We start from the raw sequence: 18828 nt of genomic DNA on the forward strand, positions 1-18828 counted from the left end.
GTCCCATTCACCACAAATCTGGGCTTTGGATGATTTTTGTTGTTTACAAAAAAGCCTCCATTCTACCATCCACCTGGTTAGTGGCCTGTAGTAGACTCCTAGTCACATGACGTCACCCTTGTTTTTTTCCCCTTTTATCTAACCTCAGAGAGTGCTCAACACTTCCGTCTCTATGTCCATTCTCCACCTCTCAGTCCAAGTGTGTACATTTTTATATATTAAGGCAACACCTCCTCCCTTTTCCCTTCGTCTTATCCTTCCTGACGCAAACGTATATTTCCATGTCACATCAACATTCCAATCATGTGTATTATCCACCAAGTTTCATGTGATGCCAACAATGTCACTAGTTGTATTCTTTATTAGCACTTCCAGTTCTTCCTGCTTTATTACCCATACTTCTGGGCATTTGTATATAGGCATCTAAGGGATACTGGTTTGATCTTGCCTCCCAGTTTTGCCTGACCCTTCCTTTCTCTCTGCCATTATAGCCCACGCTCCTCTTGTTTCTCGACCATCTCCAGGTCTTCATGTTTCCCACTTACCTGTGGGTCTTTTGCTCACCGTCCCCGTCGAACTAGTTAAGCCTCCTCACTAAGTTTAGCCCAGTCTGTGTTCAATAGGGGTCTTTCCTCTCCGCTAGAAGGTGAACGCCATCTTGCCTAGCAGTCTCCTTTCTCGAAATAGTTCATCCCTGTGGTCGAGGAAGCCAAGCCCTTCTGGTGACACATCATTCTGCAGCCAGGCATTCACACTCCATGAGGATGCATCTGCTCTCTAAGCCAGCCCCTACTTTGACATGATAAGAATTGAAGAGAATACACCTCGTCTTTCCAAATCTCCACCCGTACTCCCGAGCCTGTAGTCACTTTTTTGATCCGCTCAGTGTACACCTTTGCACGTATATTTGTGCCCACATGGATGACGTAGCATGGAGTAGTAGTCAGAAGAGCGGATATAATCCGCGACAATGCCTGTAACATTTCGGATTAACGGGCCTCCTGGCAGGGGCAGCATTTACTCCCGAGGATTTGAAATGTCAGGGCGACAGATGGGCGCCTCCGTCCCCCTCAGCAGAGAGTCTCCGTACCACCACTTAACCCTACGTTTCCTATTATTCAGTGGTGGCAGCAGACCTCCCAGCCTTAGGGGTCGAGCTGCTCTCCTTTACTGGTAGGGGGTGATTCCTTCTTCCTGTATCAAGAAGAGCATACGGTTAACTAGTACCACAGCGTTGAGGGTGCACAGCAGGGTGGAGCATCGCCTGCTGCCAGAAAGTAACCAGCTGCCAGTGTCCACCCTGAGCATCTCCTCTCCACCAGTGGTTGTGTCAGACAGTCGTGAACTGGGACAGCTACCTCAGTCTGTCTCCACATGGCACTGTCCAGGAATGCTCGTGGATACGGGATGCTCCTCACCTTGTGGCCACCTCCTCCTGCGTAGCTTCTCCCACCTGCAGCCTGAGAGATCTCTCCACAGTAGGCACTTCACAATTGGATGCCCCCCCTATTCCCCTGGATAGTCAGTAAGTGAATTGCACGTTACAGTCTTTGCAAAACGTCACACCAGATCTGTCGTAGAGAGCTTATCAAGCATCCATGCTCTGGTGCTCTGTCTGGCTACAGGCGCAGGTGGAGGAGACAGAAGCAGTGCTGCCACAGGTGTTGCGGGTCTTCCTAACTATCGTAAGCCTCCCTCTGTCAAACTCCCTCTCAAACTCCCCTTTCTGCAGCTCCCTGTCTGCTCTGCTCTGCTTTAAAGAGAAAGGATTTGGATGTAGTTTGGTTTATAGGTTTTCAATTCCTGTTTCCTTTCTGTCTTCTTAGCATATGTGCAGCATGCCTCAGGTGGCACATGACCAGGATTCAACACCAAATTCAGTCTACAGGTTGGATCATTAGTGTCCCCGGGCTGGGTACCGACAGGGAGAGTGACACGAGCGCTGATCCATGCCCCTGTTTCCTTTATGTAAACTCTAATGTTACTCAATACATATCATATACTACAGACGACCATGAGCTAGAGGTAACCTCCTAATCATATACCCTTTTCCTTTGGATGCAGACCTTACCACAATTACACACACCTTAGTTACCGTGAGGTGAAATATTTGGCAATATACTCTACATGCGGTTACTGTCATGTGACAATGGTAAGGAATTACCAAAAGTGAGTCACTTTCTTCTAACGCTTAACAAGGAACTTTACTAGAGTAAAGAAAAGAACAGCTTCCCTAAACTGACTTTGTCTCTTGGCTTTGCCATAGCACTTTTGCCTAGAACCTTCTTCAGCCAACTCACGTGTCCTTGCAGCGACCCCCACAATTTATTTTTAGACTGCGCCTAGTGCAGAATTCAGCAGCCTGCTTACTAAGTAATTTAGTACACAAGGAACACCGATATGCCACAGCCTGCGCTGGGTGCCAGTTGATTCCTGGATGTAGTTTAAGATGTTGGTTTGGACCTTAAAGCTCTAAATTGTTTTGGTCCTGGCTCTCTCCTGATGTGACACTGGGACAGTTGAGCTCACCAAGATGTTCAAGCTAAGCCCCCAGTCCTGGGATAAACTGATTTGCCTCCCGGTTGACTGCTACCTGCCAGCGTAGGTAAGTAGTGATTGCTTCCACCATTTCTGATCCACAATTGGCCAAGTGCAGTGGGGGATAGAAAGGGCATTTCAGATAGCAGCTGTCAGCTAGATGGTTAGGAGGAGTCACTGTAGAACTAAGCCCTCTATCCCTGAGACTCTTGTACTCCTCTGAAGAAGATAGGTGATTTGGAGACCCATGGATGCCCCTGCCTTGTCTCTAGGAGATCCATACTTCACCAGGTTCTGGCACTAACTGACCAGTTTGTGGGTGCCTTAATGAGGGCTCTGCCAGTATAAGAATTTACTTCTGTGTGAGTTTCAGCCTTAATGAGCTTTTAAAATGATTAGAGAAGCCTTAGTGTTTTAAACTAACAATATACAGAATGCATTCCTGCTTTTCTATTGGTTACTGTATAAGCCTTTAATTGGTAGGAAGATGCTACTATGGTTAGCACAACACTGTATCAAAAAATAATTACAAAATATGTTTTAGGTACATCAGAAGCAGGAAGCCTGCTAAACAACCAGTGGGACCCCTGGACAGTTGAGATGAAAAAAAAAGGAGCACTTAAAGATGATAAAGTCTTTGCGGAAAAACTAAATGAATTCTTTGCTTCGGTGTTAGGGAGATTCCCAAACCTGAGCCATCCTTTGTAGGTGACAAATTTGAGGAATTGTCACAGATTGAAGTGTCATTAGAGGCGGTTTTGGAATTAATTGATAAACTAAACAGTAACAAGACACCGGGACCAGATGGCATTCACCCAAGAGTTCTGAAAGAACTCAAATGTGAAATTGCAGAACTATTAACTATGGTTTGTAACCTGTCCTTTAAATCAGCATCTGCACCCAATGACTGGAAGATAGCTAATGTAACACCAGTATTTAAAAAGGGCTCTAGAGGTGATCCAAGCAATTACAGATTGGTAAGTCTAATGTCAGTACCGGGCAAATTAGTTGAAACAATAGTAAAGAATAAAATTGTCAGACATATAGAAGAACATAAATTGCTGGGCAAAGTCAACACGGTTTCGGTAAAGGGAAATCGTGTCTTGCTAATCTATTAGAGTTCTTTGAAGGGATCAACAAACATGTGGACCAGGGGAATCCAGTGGACATAGTGTAGTTAGATTTCTAAAAAGCCTTTGACAAGGTCCCTCACCAAAGGCTCTTACGTAAATTAAGTTGTCATGGGATAAAAGGGAAGATCCTTTCATGGCTTGAGAACTGGTTAAAAGACAGGGAACAAAGGGTAGGAATAAATGGTAAATTTTCAGAATGGAGAGGGGTAACTAGTGGTGTTCCCCAAGGGTCAGTCCTAGGACATTCTATTTCAACTTAATTCATAAATGATCCGGAGAAAGAGGTAAACAGTGAGGTAGCAAAGTCTGCAGACAATACTAAACTCTCAAGATAGTTAAAACAAAAGCAGACTATGAAGAACTTCAAAAAGATCTCACAAAAAACTAAGTGATTTGGCAACAAATCACAAATGAAATTTAATGTGGTAAATGCCAAGTAATGCACATTGGAAAAAATAACCCCAACTATATATACAATATGATGCAAGCTAATTTAGCTACAACTTAATCAGAAAATAGATCTTGCATCATTGTGGATATTCTCTGAAGAATAACACATTAGTGTGACAGCGGCAGTCAAAAAAGCAAACAGGATATAGGATCATTAAAAAATTGGAGGAATTTTATTGCCCTTATACAATCCATAGTTCACCCACATCTTGAATACTGAGTACAGATGTGATCTCCTAACTCAGAAAAGACATCCTGGCATTTTAAAAGGTCATGAGAGCGGCCACCTACATGATTAGGGGTTGATACAGGTCCATATGAGGAGAGATAAAGAGGCTAGGAACTTTATTCGCTTGAAAAGAGGAGACTAAGGGGGGATATGATAGAGGTATATAAAATCATGAGTGGTGTTGATGAAAGTGATAGAAAAGTTATTTACTTGTTCCCTTTAATATAAACTAGGGCCACCAAATGAATTAATGGGGGAGAGTTTTAACAAATAAAGGAAGTTCTCACACAGCACACAGTCAACCTGTGGAAACTCCTTGCCTGAGGAGGTGTTGAAGAACTAGGAACTATAACAGGGTTAAAGAGAACCTATAATTCACGGAGGTTAATCATTAATGGCTATTAGCCAGGATGGGTAAGGAATGTTGTCCCTAGCCTCTGTTTGTCAGAGGGTGGAGACGGATGGCAGGAGAGAGATCACTTGATCATTACCTGTTAGGTTCACTCTCTCTGGAGCACCTGGCATTGGCCACTGTCAGTAGACAGGATACTGGGCTGGATGGACCTTTGGTCTGACCCAGTATAGCCATTCTTATGTTCTTATCCGTGGCAACATACAACTAACTTGTAACTTTTCATTACATAGATCTGAATCCCCTCACCTGGAGGCAAAGCCCAAGCAAACAGTCTTTGCCACCCCAAGCACGGCAGGCAGGCTGCCTTCTGCGGTGTGCCTGTGGGAGGTCCCCGGTCCCACAGATTCAGCGGCTTGCCTGTGGGAGGTCCACCAGTCCCACAGCTTCGCCGTACCCGCCGCCGAATTGCCACCAAATCTGCGGGACCAGCGGACCTCCTGCAGGCAAGCCGCCGAATCTGTAGGACCAGGGACCTCCCACAGGCATGCCGCCGAAGGCTGCCTGACTGACTGCCCCCCCTCGCAGCTTACCAACCCAGGCAAGCACTTGGACCACTGGTGTCTGGAGCCGCTGCTGCCTAGACATCAGCCCAGAGTGCTAAAGCTGTTGAGCTACTGACTTCACAGTGGCCTGAGTCTCAATATCAGATGAGTAAGTTATGGCTGGTTAGCCAGTAACTGTACAAATGTCTGTGCCAGCCCAAGGAAGCTCGATGTGCTGAGCCAGAGACCTCATAGAAATCTGGCATTTACATAAGCTTGTACTTTATGGTACGCTAGAAATGCTGATCCAGCGAACTAAGAGGTGTGCACCTTGACATAAGCGCGGTAACCCAAAGGTGCTGAGCCAGTATCACAGATGCCTATGCCTTGACACCAGACCAGCAAGCTAGAAGTGTTGAGCCAGGAATACATGCAAAGCTCTTTGGGGTACTATAGCTTCTTAGTCTCCCTAGGTCCTCCACTTGTTATTACAAATGAATTCACTCTTCTTGCAAGCTATGAGTCCAGAGTCTGGCACCAGTAGCAGATGTTTTTGTGCTTTCTGGCAATAAGATCTGCAAGGATCTTCTTGCTACTTTTACAGGGGCAGTGCATGACTGTGCTTTGTTCTTTTCCATGACAAAGAACATTTTTATGTTTAAAAGCAAACACAAATGTAGGTTATTAACCCCTGGCCCCAGATCTTAAACTGAGCTCCCTTGCAACCATGTTCCACAGCTGCACAAAAAGAATGCAAGTTAGAAGGGAGTAAACCAGAGGCCCACTCAGAAGAAGCTGAGTAAAATACAAATAACATATGTTTGAAATTCAGCAAATGCAGTGGATTCCTACAGAAGGAGTGGATCTGGGTTCAGGTGTTCACATACATAGGATTGTGACTGCTGACACCTAAGAAAACACTACAAAAATTATATCCAAGATAGCGGTGTGTATTATTTTAACAGCTGACATATCACAAGGTTGAATAGAAGAATGGATGCAGGACGAGAGCAGGTAATGCCATTAGTCAATGCAATAGACATTTTCATCTGGGGACCAGGGTTCAAATTCCAGTTTTGGTCACAACTGAAAGCAACAGTGATGGTCCCGACCTGCTCTCCCTCAGTTCACAACGCCAGACCATCAAACAAGTGGACACCATTGGCAGCCTCTGCTCAAGAGAGGTCCAGGGCTCAAAGAGCAGGGATGGTGTTGGCCAAGCAGAGCTGTGTGTGGAAGTTTACCTGGCACTTGTATGCATTACACACGTCTCAAACTATTAATCTGTTCTTTCCATGACCAATAAATAAACTCACAAATATTTTAAAGAAAGGAAAACAGAGCTGGGAGTGATGAACTTTTAAGCTGCATGAAACATTTTCAGTTTCATGAAAACCTAGGGGTTACAGAAAGAAAGAAAGAAAACATGAGTGCCCGGCAAGCTAATTAATAAAGCCTAAAGAACTCAATGAGAAGGACAATGATCAGACTGCGGGCCAAATCCTGACTCTAGTGGGACTACTTATGCAGCAGAGCAAACATGATTTAGCCCAGTTTTGTCTCAAGGGTCACATTTCTGGTTAGACACAATAAAAATGCCATTTCCCTCCCAATTATTGTGCTCTGAAAAAAATTATCTGGAATATAGATTTTAGAATTTGGAATTCTCCCAGAATTTGGACACGGAATTACTTTACTCAATTGGCTCTTTAAAGGGGTCACGAGGTCTTATATTTTTTTCCAAAGATAAATTAAGGTACTTAATTTCCTGGAAAAAAATATTACCAATATTAAGCTAAACAAAATTAGATACATGCATTGTTAAGCAACAAGACATTTATTCAGGACAAATTCCCAGAGTCCAGAACTGGTCTACTAGTTGAACTTCTGGTTTTCCCACATCTGTCATCACAGTTCATGCCAGCAGCTTGAGAAATAAAGCAAACAGAATTTTAGTAACAAAAGAAATATATTAAATATATAGTAAATTAAAAGGTTTCATTAGCATTTTATGATCTGTAACGTCCACCACCAAAGAATGAATCCATGGTAATAAAACTATGAAACATGAAAAGTGAGGAGCCTTATACATAGGCAAAACTGTCAGCTGGGTATGATTCAGCGTGAATGTGGATTCACAGAAAGCTAGGAACCAGATCTGGGTAAATAAGGTCTGATCCAGTTCTCATTTAAGATAGTGATAGTCTTTCCATTGACCTAAATGGGAGTTGGATCAGGGACAGAGTCAGAAAAAGCAATTGCAACTATTTTGCTTTCATTGTGTTCACACCCCTTTTTATTTAACATTCACACAAGAAAAAATATTATTTCTATGAATGTTCATGGAAAGTGAATTTTGAACCAGTGGCCAAGATTTGTTAAATCACAAAACATTTGTTTTTAATACTCAATGAAATTAGTGTCAGGCAAAGGCAGACTTTGCTGTTACTATTGATTTTACTTAGAAAGAGCTCAGGTATTCCAGTGATGGACAATAGTATAAAACCCAAAGATAGCGACACAGAAGTCGTTTATGAAGGTTGGATCATCCAGCCAGGGAACAGAAAGAATCTGATGTGACTTAGGTGACACTACTCATACAATTCAAATATCAAATACCTGAAAAAATACTCACGGTAATCAGTTCACTGACAATCCATGGGCTGAGATTTGTTCAGGAAAAAATAATCACCAAACACTTCTGAATAGTGAACAAATTCACAAAAATCACCCATTACTCAGAATTTGTAACCTAATCTGTCCACTGCAATTTTTTCACCCAACTACTAAAGACGTTTAGATGATAGAACAAATTAGTACCACCTAGGGCTATGTCAACACATTGATAGGATTAAAATTAGTGTGTATAGAAAGCAGGAAAATAAAAGCCAATTCTGCTTAGATGATGATAAAATAGAAAAAAATAGCAAAATAAGAAAAAATTAGAAAAAAGTTTGTTAAGTTAAATCTAAGTTAACAGATAAAGTTTTCCACAACCTGAAGGAGGCTTCCAGCTGAGGTGAACTCTACCACCAGCCTAATTTTCTTTTCATTGCCTACAAAAGGACTCAAAGATATAATATCTCCTCTTAATTTTATACCTTAATTTTCATTTTGTAGCTATTATTCTATGAAACTTTTTTTTATCCCAAAGTTCATTTCATTGAATGTGGCACAAATATCTAGTCCCGCTTGTGATTGTCAGAAGTGAAAAGTTTTAGGAAATTCAATATTCCAAGTCTGTGAAGAGCCTGAGGGGGGTTTTAATGCCCATTTGACACAAGAGCAGACCTTTATCTGAGAACACTTAAGAGTCACTGAATTTTCCTATTCTTCCATCTTCTTTCCCCTTGTCCCTATCTCCACACTTGAAATACTAATGCCCTGCTTGAATGATGCCAGTCTAAATAGAGAGGCCCAGAATAACCTTCTCTCTCATCCCAGGAGGTTTATCCTAACAGGACTGCACTGACAGTTGGGGCCTGATCCAAAGCCCATTGAAATCAATGGAAAAATGCCTTTGATGCATAATAGCAAGTAAACTTGCACTGCTGTTGCCTGTTCTGCGAGCTAGTATGTGTTCAAAGCAGAGATGAGTTACTCCAGCACAGCAAATAATTACCCTATCTATAACAGCAAACAATAGCATGCACATGTTCTGCAAGTGCGTGGACACCCATTCGATGGAGGGAGAGAGACATAAGGCAGAAGTGATAATGTCCTCTTGGCGTGGCAAAGAAGAAGTATGTTCATAAGTCATCTCATTTTATTGTAACATTTGAAGTGCTGTATCAAGCCTACACTTTACATTCTGCACATGCACCGTTTTCATTTTTAAAATTTAAATATTTATTTTCATGAGAGAAAACATGCATATTTATGTACACGGGTTTTTTTAAAATCACCATTTACATAACGAAGTCCTTTGTACGACTCTTTGGAGAGAAAAGGCAGGTGGCAGCAACTTTGCAGATGGCAAACATTTAAACTTGATATTGAGGATGTAGTTACTGCAAGACATTAGTGACTGCGGAAGAGGGTCGTTTAAGGATTGATTCAACAGAGAATGATAGAGGCTCATTTGCTGAGAGTTTTGTTGCAGCTTGTTTGGCCCCAAAAGAGTTTTTTGAGTATCTGTCTATTGTAAATTTGTACATTTGGTTCTCTTTGATGGAGCACTCTCTGTACTTCTTAGATGCCTCTTCAAAATTCTCTTTTACAAATGACGTTTTTAACTCAGGCCCTGATTTGTCATGAAACGTTTGCTGTAAAAATGAGTGGAACGGATTATACTTGAGTGCTTGAGGGTGCTTGGTATTTTCTTTGCTGATCTTGCTTAAGATGTGTTCTTGAGAAGCCAGAGAATCCTTCTCAGAAATCTGTTGAAAAGTCCTTTTAGGAGGAGAGAAAGCAGACCTCTCACGGGCCTCTTGAGGGACACACTGAATTTCTCGAGCTTGAGAAAGCACAAGTGAATTTTCAGTTTTTGGTGACATCATGTCCTGCTCTGAATTTACACAATCCTGGCCTTGTGAAGTCTTGGAGTCCCAGGCTGCCCCAGGTTTGAGAGCTTGGACTGCAGTAGCATTCAGTAGGCATTGCTGATAGAGAAAAGCATCACTAATGGGGCTACGCTTTGGCCATACCAATAATCTGGAGGACAAAGGATATTGCCTGTAGGTAGTGGCTACACTGACGTTTGAAGAAATCAGTTCCATATTCCCAGATCCTGAATACTGCATGGTTAAGTCAAGACAGGTTGGTAAGAAGTTGCAAAACTCCTTGCTAGGAGCTTCAACTTGGGTAGGGTTAAAGGCAGTTTTGTAGGAATTGTATTCAGTTCCATGCACCATATGGTTAGGCAGGAAAAGGGCAGCAGCTTGAGTGGCTTCCATCATCTCCCTTTCTTTATACTCTCTCTCTAACATAATATTCTCCAGCTCTTTATCAGCAAAGGCCCGTCTTTTTCTCATCCTGTCACTTACAGGGGGTGGCAAAGGTGAATTCCCTCCCAGGTAAGGATCTGCTGGCATGGGGCGATAACCTAAAACAACAAGGTATGGGTATGAATAAATTAAAGTAACTAAAATAGGATCACCTATCTGTAGTGTTTGTAAAAGAACAGGAAAGCTAATATTGAGCTCAATCCTGCAAAGACCAAGGCATTTCCTGCAAATCCTGAATGCCCTCAACTCCCAAGGAAGTCACCTTGCTGGAAGTGCTCAGCACATTGCACAGCCAAGCCCATGTAGTATATAGATGCTTCCAGCATATATAGGACCAAATCCAGCTCAGGTAAGTAGTTCTGGTGAAGACAACAGGATTACTTATATAAAGGGCCCTATCCAACGCCTACTGAAGTCAACAGCAGTCAGACTGGGCTCAAAGTGAGCAGGGATTTACTCCTCTATGTTACTTATTATGCTGGAATTTCATTCCTCTATTTAAAATTATTTTTTAAAGTGAAAATTTAAAATATTTAGATTCTTTTACTTTCTCAAAATTAAAGAAAAAATACAAATTACTTAAAATTGCAACATTTTCAATTAAGAGACCACACTAATTAGATTCACTTTATATAATGTACTGGGCCCAATCCTGTTTGCTGTACCCAGACAAGTAATCCCATTCAAGTTAATGGAACTACTTATATGAGTAAGGAGAACAAGATTTAGCCCACTTTCATTCCCATTCATCTCACACTGGTTTCCCGATTGCCAAAGAAGATATCTATACCTATAACTGATGCCTTTTCTATTTTCTAAAGATGAATCATTATCTGTAACACATTGTTACAGAGAGTAGAAAAATCCAAGGAGAGCTAGGAGAAAAGAAAAAGAAAGTTAAGATAGATTAGGGAAAAGAATGCAGAAGAGATTCTTTTTTAAAGAATGAATTGCAGAAGAAAGTAACCTGGAAAGCGTTTTCTTCTCTGGCCAAAATCACTTTAGTATCTGGCCAAATTTTCTTTCTAACTTTAATGCAGGCAAAGAGAAAATAGCACTTAACAGAACTGGACTTCATCATTTTCATGTCTTTTTTTCTAATGTCTAATCACTTGGAAAGTAACCAAAATGACCATATAAACAATTTTGGGTATAGGATATAGGGTATTGAAAAAAGCAAGAATTAGCCCTTTACAATGTTTATTTAATAAAAATTTACCTTAAATGGCATTGTACTGTAAATAATATTTCTGGTAGCACAAAATAATGTACATCAAATTTGTTTGAAGAGTCTGTTATGTTTTATATTTACAAAAGGTCAAGTTCATTGCATTCATTTACAAGTAAAATGAAACAAGAATAAAATCTTCTGCACTGTCAATCGTTGCCAGGTAGTTATTTACCTACATTCATTTTTACACTAAAAATTATCCTAAATTTCAATTTGCAGTTTCTAGAATCCTTTGGTGCAATTTTGTTTCATAACAAGCAGACTGATCGTATTTCCTCCGTCTCCATCCCAACCAAAAAAAAAAAAAACAAATAAACAAAGATACAAGAAAATGTACTGGGAGATCTCATTTGAAAGGAAGGGAAACTATTTTATGTTCTAAAACAATTTTTTGCTAGAGTCCAAAATTTTAAAATATATTCTTGATGTGCAGAGATTTGAGGCAACAGTACATCATGCTTACTGGTGTATATGCACTCCAAGTGTATTGCAGAGTAAGAAATATGTCTTCAATATAATCATGTTCTCTTTAAATAATATTAGTAAATAATTAGTAGAGGTAGTGTTTATTTTTCTAATCTGTTGCATATTTAGCCTTTTGTTCTTAATTCTGAAATGAGGAGCTTTTCTAAAACAGAGAGAATCCCTAAGCTTTTAATTTGGACAGATAGTGTAAATCCTGAGATCTTCTGTAGTAGGGAGCCATTAAATACTTTTGTTTTACTTTAGATTTTTTAGCATTATGCAAGACACTTTGTTTTCTGAGTGTTTTTTTTTTTCAAAATAGCACATGGAAATCTGAGTAGGTGTTTCAGCAGCTCCTACAGTTATGATGTCTGTTGCTCATAAAGGTCAGAATGCAGGAGAGTTTTTACCTTCTAAAATGCTTTTGGCCAGCAAGCTGGGCGTCCTGACAGGCCTCTGGTAGACTGTTTTGCGCTCAAAATTAGCCTGTTTCCCTGATAGCCCCTTTTTATCCTAGCAAGGGAAAAGAGAAGAAAACGGTCAATAAACAGGACAATCGTCGTTTCCTTCCTTAAGGAAATTTTATTTTCTGCTCTACTCATCTTAAAAGAACGGATTCAAAAGAATCAAAATGTCACTCTCCAGGTTGTAAAAGGAGGAAACGGATTTTATTGTTATAAAGAATCTGCCTTAAGTGCAGATAAACAAAACAGAAAGTGACGCAAAACAGCCGGGGTCATCGAATGTCAGTAGGAAAGAGAAGCAAGGGTGATATTTATCAGAAGCACCTAATCTATTTCTACGATCAGAGCCCGGGAGTTTGACTAGACAGAACAGAGCACCGGCTCCGTGTGCACTCAAAGGAGAATGCTGGATCCTAGTGAAAATCGGAACGGCTCACAGGTCTGCATCACTATCCTTTTAGCGACGCTTTCAGATGAGCCGATCGCTTAATACCAAGAAACAACACGCCTCGTTTTAAATAAAAAAAGGATTACTGAAAACCAATCGTTGCAAAACCCTGAGGAAATATTCTGGAGGGAAAGGATGGTGTAGATCAGAGAGCGTGCTAAAGATGGGGAATGGCAATTCTGGAATATTTTTGCACGTATGTAGATAGATTTTGTAGGAGGCCTTGGTTAGCAACGATTCCATAAATGTAACCAAACTATTGAGAAAGCGCATTTACTTCCAGCTTCCCCTAGACGACGCGGTGAAGTTGCGGAATTACACTGCCTCTTAAAACTACGCCATATATTACAAAACGCGTCAGTTGAACTTGCATCTGACACAGCGGTGACAGAATGTGCTAGATCAAATTGTAATAATCATTCATCGGCACCAGCCCTTAAAGTAACTATTCATAATAACATACAAATCATTTCTTCGGTGACGTTCCGAACTACAACAGGGATTTTATTTTATTTGTTGACAGTTTTGCTAGTTTCCCCCTGCCACGTTTCAGTACGCAGCCTCTAGCAAAGAATATTGCATGCGAGTTTCTGAAAATCTCGACGCGCGATGGTTAGTCACATCCAAAGGCTAGTCACATCTTCATGAATGATTCAAACCCCAGAGTTACTCTCGGTGCTTCCTTAGAAAAGTACAGGGCTGGGGCAAATATCACGCGGACTCTTTCCAAAGCTAGGGAGCCCGTTGCTATACTTTGTTGAAAGCTGTCACTTCCCAGGAGAGACTCTGCTAGGATCTCTGCCATCCTGCGTAAACGCCTCTCCACAGAAGTACCGCCTCCAATCTAGGGATGTTGGGGGTTATTTTGTTTGTTTTTTTGTTATAAGTAACTAATTTCTTTCTTTTGAAACGAGCGAGCCCTTCCCCGGGGCAGACAGCGTCCACCGCCTGGGATCTCTCATCCCATTCACTTCTTTACCCAGGTTCACTAAGAACCACATCTGTAAATCTCACAGCATTTAACTGCCTGGGAAAATGACCAACTACCTCCCCATATGGGCTCTGGGGGGAAAAAATCTCCCTCATCCTTTTCAGCTGAGTCAAGATGATGCCTGCGTCCCAATCAGGAGACAACAGATGCACCATCTACCTTCCGGTGTTGGCTAGTCAGTTGCACAGATGGCAGAACAAATCAGTATTAATCATTGGAAACGGCTGCGATTTTTGGAGGCCTCCCCACATTTCCTGCTCCCCGGGAGCGCCGCTAGGAGAGGGATCGCCTCCCTCACACAGGCGGGGTCACCTGTCCGCGCAGGGGTAGTGGGCGCTGCCCCCCTCGTCCCCCTCCTCACCTCAGTGGCCTGCTGCCTCCGGAGCGCCACCTGGGCGGCCATGACCCGCTGCCTCTCCACCACCAGCAGGCAGTTCGCGCACTGGCAGTCCCGCCAGCGGCAGAAGCGCTTGTGGCCCTTCAGGCAGGACACCACGCCGTGGTTGCGGCAGCGGGCGCATTTCGGGGTCCGGCTCAGCTTCCTCTGCTCCACTCCGCTGCCCCGCTCCACCTGCTGCTGCTTGGGCTGGCTAGGGGCCTGCGGGGCCGCCCCTTCCTCTTCCCCGTCCTCCTCCTCCTCATCATCGTCCTCCTCCTCCTCCTCATGCTCCCCCGGCCCGCCGCCCTGCAGCAGGCAGGCCCCCAGCTGCTCCTCGCCCTTGTCCAGCTCCAGGCTCTCCACGTCGATCTCCCATTCGGCCCCGGAGGCTGCCTGCCCCTCGGCCATGGCACCGCCTGGATCTGCTGCTCCGCGCTGCAAAACACAAACCCCGCCATGCGCTGCCCTTAGCAGGCTCCGTGTCCGCCGCAAGCGGGGCTGCGCTGGCCAGGCTGAGTGCATTCTCCCGGCGGACATACGCCCTGCCCCGTGCAAGGGGTAGCGCTCCTTGCACCGCGTCCAAGCTAGCCCGGCACACCACCTGACACACGCATCCTGTGTGGGACTAGCCCTGGGACGAGGTCGTGCTGGGGTTTGGGCCGACATCAGGCTTACTGCACACACCTCACATCGCTCTCCGAGTCACACGCACAGCCTGTTTGCACGCGCGCCTAATCGATCACACAGCGCTGCACGCTTTAGCTACCAAATCCTTATCGACACATGACACGCCGATGTCAGATTTCTCCCGGGCACCCGCACAGCTCAGCTCTACCTTGCCAGGGTTACATACATATACACACACCTCTTCGGGGTTATAGGGATGTCACTTCAGTCGCACGCACGCCTCATGGCATCATTGTCTAGTGCGAGCTGCAGAATTTGAAGTCCCAGCGCGACTTCTCGGCTTTCCAGTTCAGCTATCTATAGATCTGGGCCTGTACCCTTATGTTTGCCGAAGCTGTAGATTTAGAGCCCGAACCTGAATTCCTTGAACATCCAAAAAAAGCAGAGAATCCTGTGGCATCTTATAGACTAACAGACGTTTTGGAGCGTGAGCTTTCGTGGGTGAATACCCACTTCGTCAGAGCAGGACGAAGTGGGTATTCACCCACGAAAGCTCACGCTCCAAAACGTCTTTTAGTCTATAAGGTGCCACAGGATTCTCTGCTGCTTTTACAGATCCAGACTAACACGGCAACCCCTCTGATACTTGAACATCCAAAACTCCCGATAGACTCCCTGGGAATTGCTGACCCAGCGAACGCGGGATCCGCGTGGAACGGCAGAAGAAAGAGATCTAGGCGCTAATTTCCAAGAATCCAGATTCCAGTGGGGCCAAGCGCAGCACAGGCTGTGGGGCTGCAGCACCCGGAAGGGGTTGCAAAGTCTGAAGAGATTCCCTGGTTTCCTCTCTCTGGTGTATGGGGGTTAGACTACATGTATAGGGAAACCTTACGGTCAAATGATTTCTTAATCTCGAAAGCACACGCTCCGCCAGTGAGTGCAGACGCCCCGGCCCCTTCACAGAGAGCTGGGGAGTACCCCGGGGAGCTAGGAGGTGGGTTAGTTCAATCGAGGCAGAGACTACACTGGAGGCAGGTTCCTTCGCCTCTACCCAGCCCAGTCCGCACATCCCCAACCCCCGGGTTTTACACTTACCCAAGTTCAGAGCCCGAGGCCTGCCGCAGAAGCAGGCTGCATCCAGCCCCGCGGGAGTGGCTGGGCACAGACCGAACCCCGGGCAGCACGGAGCCCAGGGGGACCGCAGCTCCTCAGCAGCCCCGACACATAGCGGGTCGGTGCAGGGCAGTCACTTCTGCAGGCTGGGACGGGCCAGGGAGGGACGCGGCAGCGCCTGCCAGCGATGAGCGAGCTGCGGAGACCGAAGCAAGGGGCTGGCGGGGCTGAGATGCTGTGGTGGGTTATCAGGCTTGAGGGAGAGGGATAAGCAAGGGGGAGTTGGAGTGCATTTGTCTACAGCACAGCGCCAGCACCGGCCTCTGTGCTTCCCTCCGTGCAGTGCCGAGCCCGACTCGCCCACTGTATTAACCGCTCCAGCAATGGGGCGCCCGGACAGCTGATTGGTGGGTTGTTGGGCGGAGAGAGTTCTGATTGGTAGTATGGGCCGTCGATTACCTCCCTCTTCTCCCCAATCTCCGCCCCTGGTTGTGTCCGCCTGCCTGTGTGATAATAATGTGTCCAGCCCCTGCAAGCCGGGCGATGTGTGAAAGCCACTGTTTACCCTTCAGACCTGCAATCAGTAGGTGTACCCCCTGTACTGTAAACACAGGGGTAAAGGGGAATTTTTCATGAGGTCAAAAGAGAGGAAAATCATAGCCAGCATCACGATTACAAATAATAAATAAAAGGCGCCGGGTAGTGAGATTGTCTCCTTATAGGCAGTGCGGTCATCAAGGGCAAAACCAATTTAAAATATCCAGTATAATACCACATTTTCCTTATGGGGTTAGGGTTGTCTAGCTGCATTAAATACGATTGGCAATGGCCTTTAAAAGTCAGAAAATAAAACAGAATCTTGTTTTATTATGATGTGCAATTTAGAAATAAGTATAGTTATACTGTGCATTTATTTTGAACGTTTTCCCCCTTAATTGTCACAACAATAATATTCCCCAACAGATATCATAGTCCTGAATACCTTTCTATTGTTGCTTCATTTCTGCTGCTAGATTTCTGGGGCAGGGGGCAGACAGCTTGGTTTCGTTCAAAATTTAGTGATTAAATGATTACTTGCAAAGTTTCAGTTGCACCGGAAATATTTTAAAGTGTCATTGCTTCGCAAGATAAAAGCAGGAGCCGAGGGAAGGTAAAAACATAAAAGTATGTTATCCTGGATGTCAGGCTATCCTCAAAACTAGCAATTTTATTCAGAAGTTAACTTTATCCACACTGTGAGCTGGAAAACAATTGTATGGGATCAAACTTTCCAATAATGCGCCGATCGAAAAGAATGATATAGATGAAAAAAGTGACAGAGCAACTGCATATTTGTGACATAAATATTCTGATGAATACTCCCCTTTACATGATGTGTGTATGTATAGGTTAATATGTTTTCTTATATAATATAAACATATACGCGTACCCTATCATCAGAATATATACCAACTGGGCGTATATAGTTAACATCTATATTAGATATATCAAAAACTTGGCCTTAGCAAGTCGATTTTTCAAACCCTAGTGAGTCAGGTCGATCCGTTTTTTCCTTATATTTTTGTCTCTCTTCTTATGATGTGTGGATGATTTATTTAGACTGTGAAACGTGTCTGGAGATTTGCACTGGACCGTCCACACTCAGCTGGGTAGCGGTTCCTCTGTCCGACTGGCTCCAGCCTCATGCAGGGACAGAGAACATCTTCGTCACCGTTAGCCCTGTTTAGAGGAACAACTGTCCATCTGCGCCTGGTGAAAAGCCGCTGTTTCTCCATACGCTCATGTCTTCCCTTCTTGGAAAGGATGGAGAAGAAAATTCAAGGGAGAAGTATCAACAACAGATGAGGCGCGAACTTACAAGTGACGCATTTGCTTTAAATCAGCTTTTATTTTAGTAAATAGGTGGCCCTTTAAATATCGCGGAGTGATCTCATTAGCTTTTGGTTTAAATATTTACATTTTCTATACGTTGCCTTTAAAATAACCTGTTTGTATTTCCCTTTTACAGTAGTGTTCAGGTAAGAGGCACATGCCCCCAAACGATTATAAAGGGCTATCGTTGGTCATTTCAAATATTTAGAAGCAATCCCACCAGGAGTTTTATATACGCTTCAGCGAACAAAGCACAGAAATCTGTCAGCAGAAGCCAGTTTACTTGGCGGGGAGGAGGGAGGGAAGGATCTTGTTCTATAAACTCAAAATAAACAAATTAAAAGTGAGTGTTCCCGGAATGCGATTGACTTTAAATAATTGTTATCTACAGTGAAAACAGTTCTCGGCGGTAGAAGTCTGTGTACTGTAAACTCACCCAGGGAAATCAGCCGCAGCTGCAGAAATCAGCATCGCAGTGGATATGTGTCAATCCCCTTTCTAGTTACACCTGAGCCGCAAATTGAGAGGGGCCCTATCTGGCCACCGCTGCTTCGTTAAACCACTGGGCAGGAAGCCAGTTCTCCCGCAAGGGACCCGATCCTGCCCAGTGACAAAAATCCGTTTGACAACCAGGCCCACGTTTTCATTTTAAATCAAAGGCATATTACCTCTTACTCACGTTCCCGCTGCTCCCTTTTCTCATTAGGCGTTAAAACAAACCCGGACGGAACGGATCGGTCCCAATAACAAGCCCCGCCAGTATTTATGAGGGGTCGTTTCTAAAGCCTTATTCCTCAGGGTGTAGCTCTGGTTTCCCGGGGTGTAGCTGAGGGGTCTGGTTATTGGACCGCGAAATAGAACGTATTGAGCCGGGGCAAGCTGTTACTGGCCCGAATGCTGCCCTTTTCTCGTGTGCCTTATAATGAAAGAGCCATTTCATTTGCTCACCTGATGAGACTCCAAAGAAATAAATGCCATTGACTTTCATCAGCCAGCCCTGAGGTTTCTACCTCCGTTTAGGGAAAATCCCTGAGTGAAATCCTGG

General features: G+C 43.9%; 1 protein-coding gene across 1 annotated transcript; it reads right to left on the bottom strand.

Annotated features, from left to right (window-relative positions):
• Positions 1–7649: 7649 nt before the first annotated feature.
• Positions 7650–16207, bottom strand: DMRT2 (doublesex and mab-3 related transcription factor 2). Its single transcript, XM_032801824.2, has 4 exons — positions 15894–16207; positions 14154–14606; positions 12300–12402; positions 7650–10291 (listed from the first exon to the last, which is right to left on the bottom strand). Exons 2-4 carry the CDS (start codon positions 14577–14579, stop codon positions 9255–9257), a joined length of 1566 nt encoding a protein of 521 aa, XP_032657715.1. The 5' UTR covers positions 14580–14606; positions 15894–16207; the 3' UTR covers positions 7650–9254.
• Between the last annotated feature and the right edge of the window lie 2621 nt (positions 16208–18828).

Source organism: Chelonoidis abingdonii, chromosome 6 (genome assembly GCF_003597395.2).
Source record: "Chelonoidis abingdonii isolate Lonesome George chromosome 6, CheloAbing_2.0, whole genome shotgun sequence".
In the NCBI taxonomy this organism is placed as follows: domain Eukaryota; kingdom Metazoa; phylum Chordata; order Testudines; family Testudinidae; genus Chelonoidis; species Chelonoidis abingdonii.

Bases quoted from the DNA above. Each gene is read 5' to 3' on its own strand.
- DMRT2 (XM_032801824.2), bottom strand. From the start codon at position 14,579: ATGGCCGAGGGGCAGGCAGCCTCCGGGGCCGAATGGGAGATCGACGTG. The intron at 12,403-14,153 runs GTGAGGAGGGGG...TTCCCTTGCTAG, and splicing joins GGAGGCAGCAGGCCACTGAG to GATAAAAAGGGGCTATCAGG. The intron at 10,292-12,299 runs GTAAAAACTCTC...TTGTTGTTTTAG, and splicing joins GGCCAAAAGCATTTTAGAAG to GTTATCGCCCCATGCCAGCA.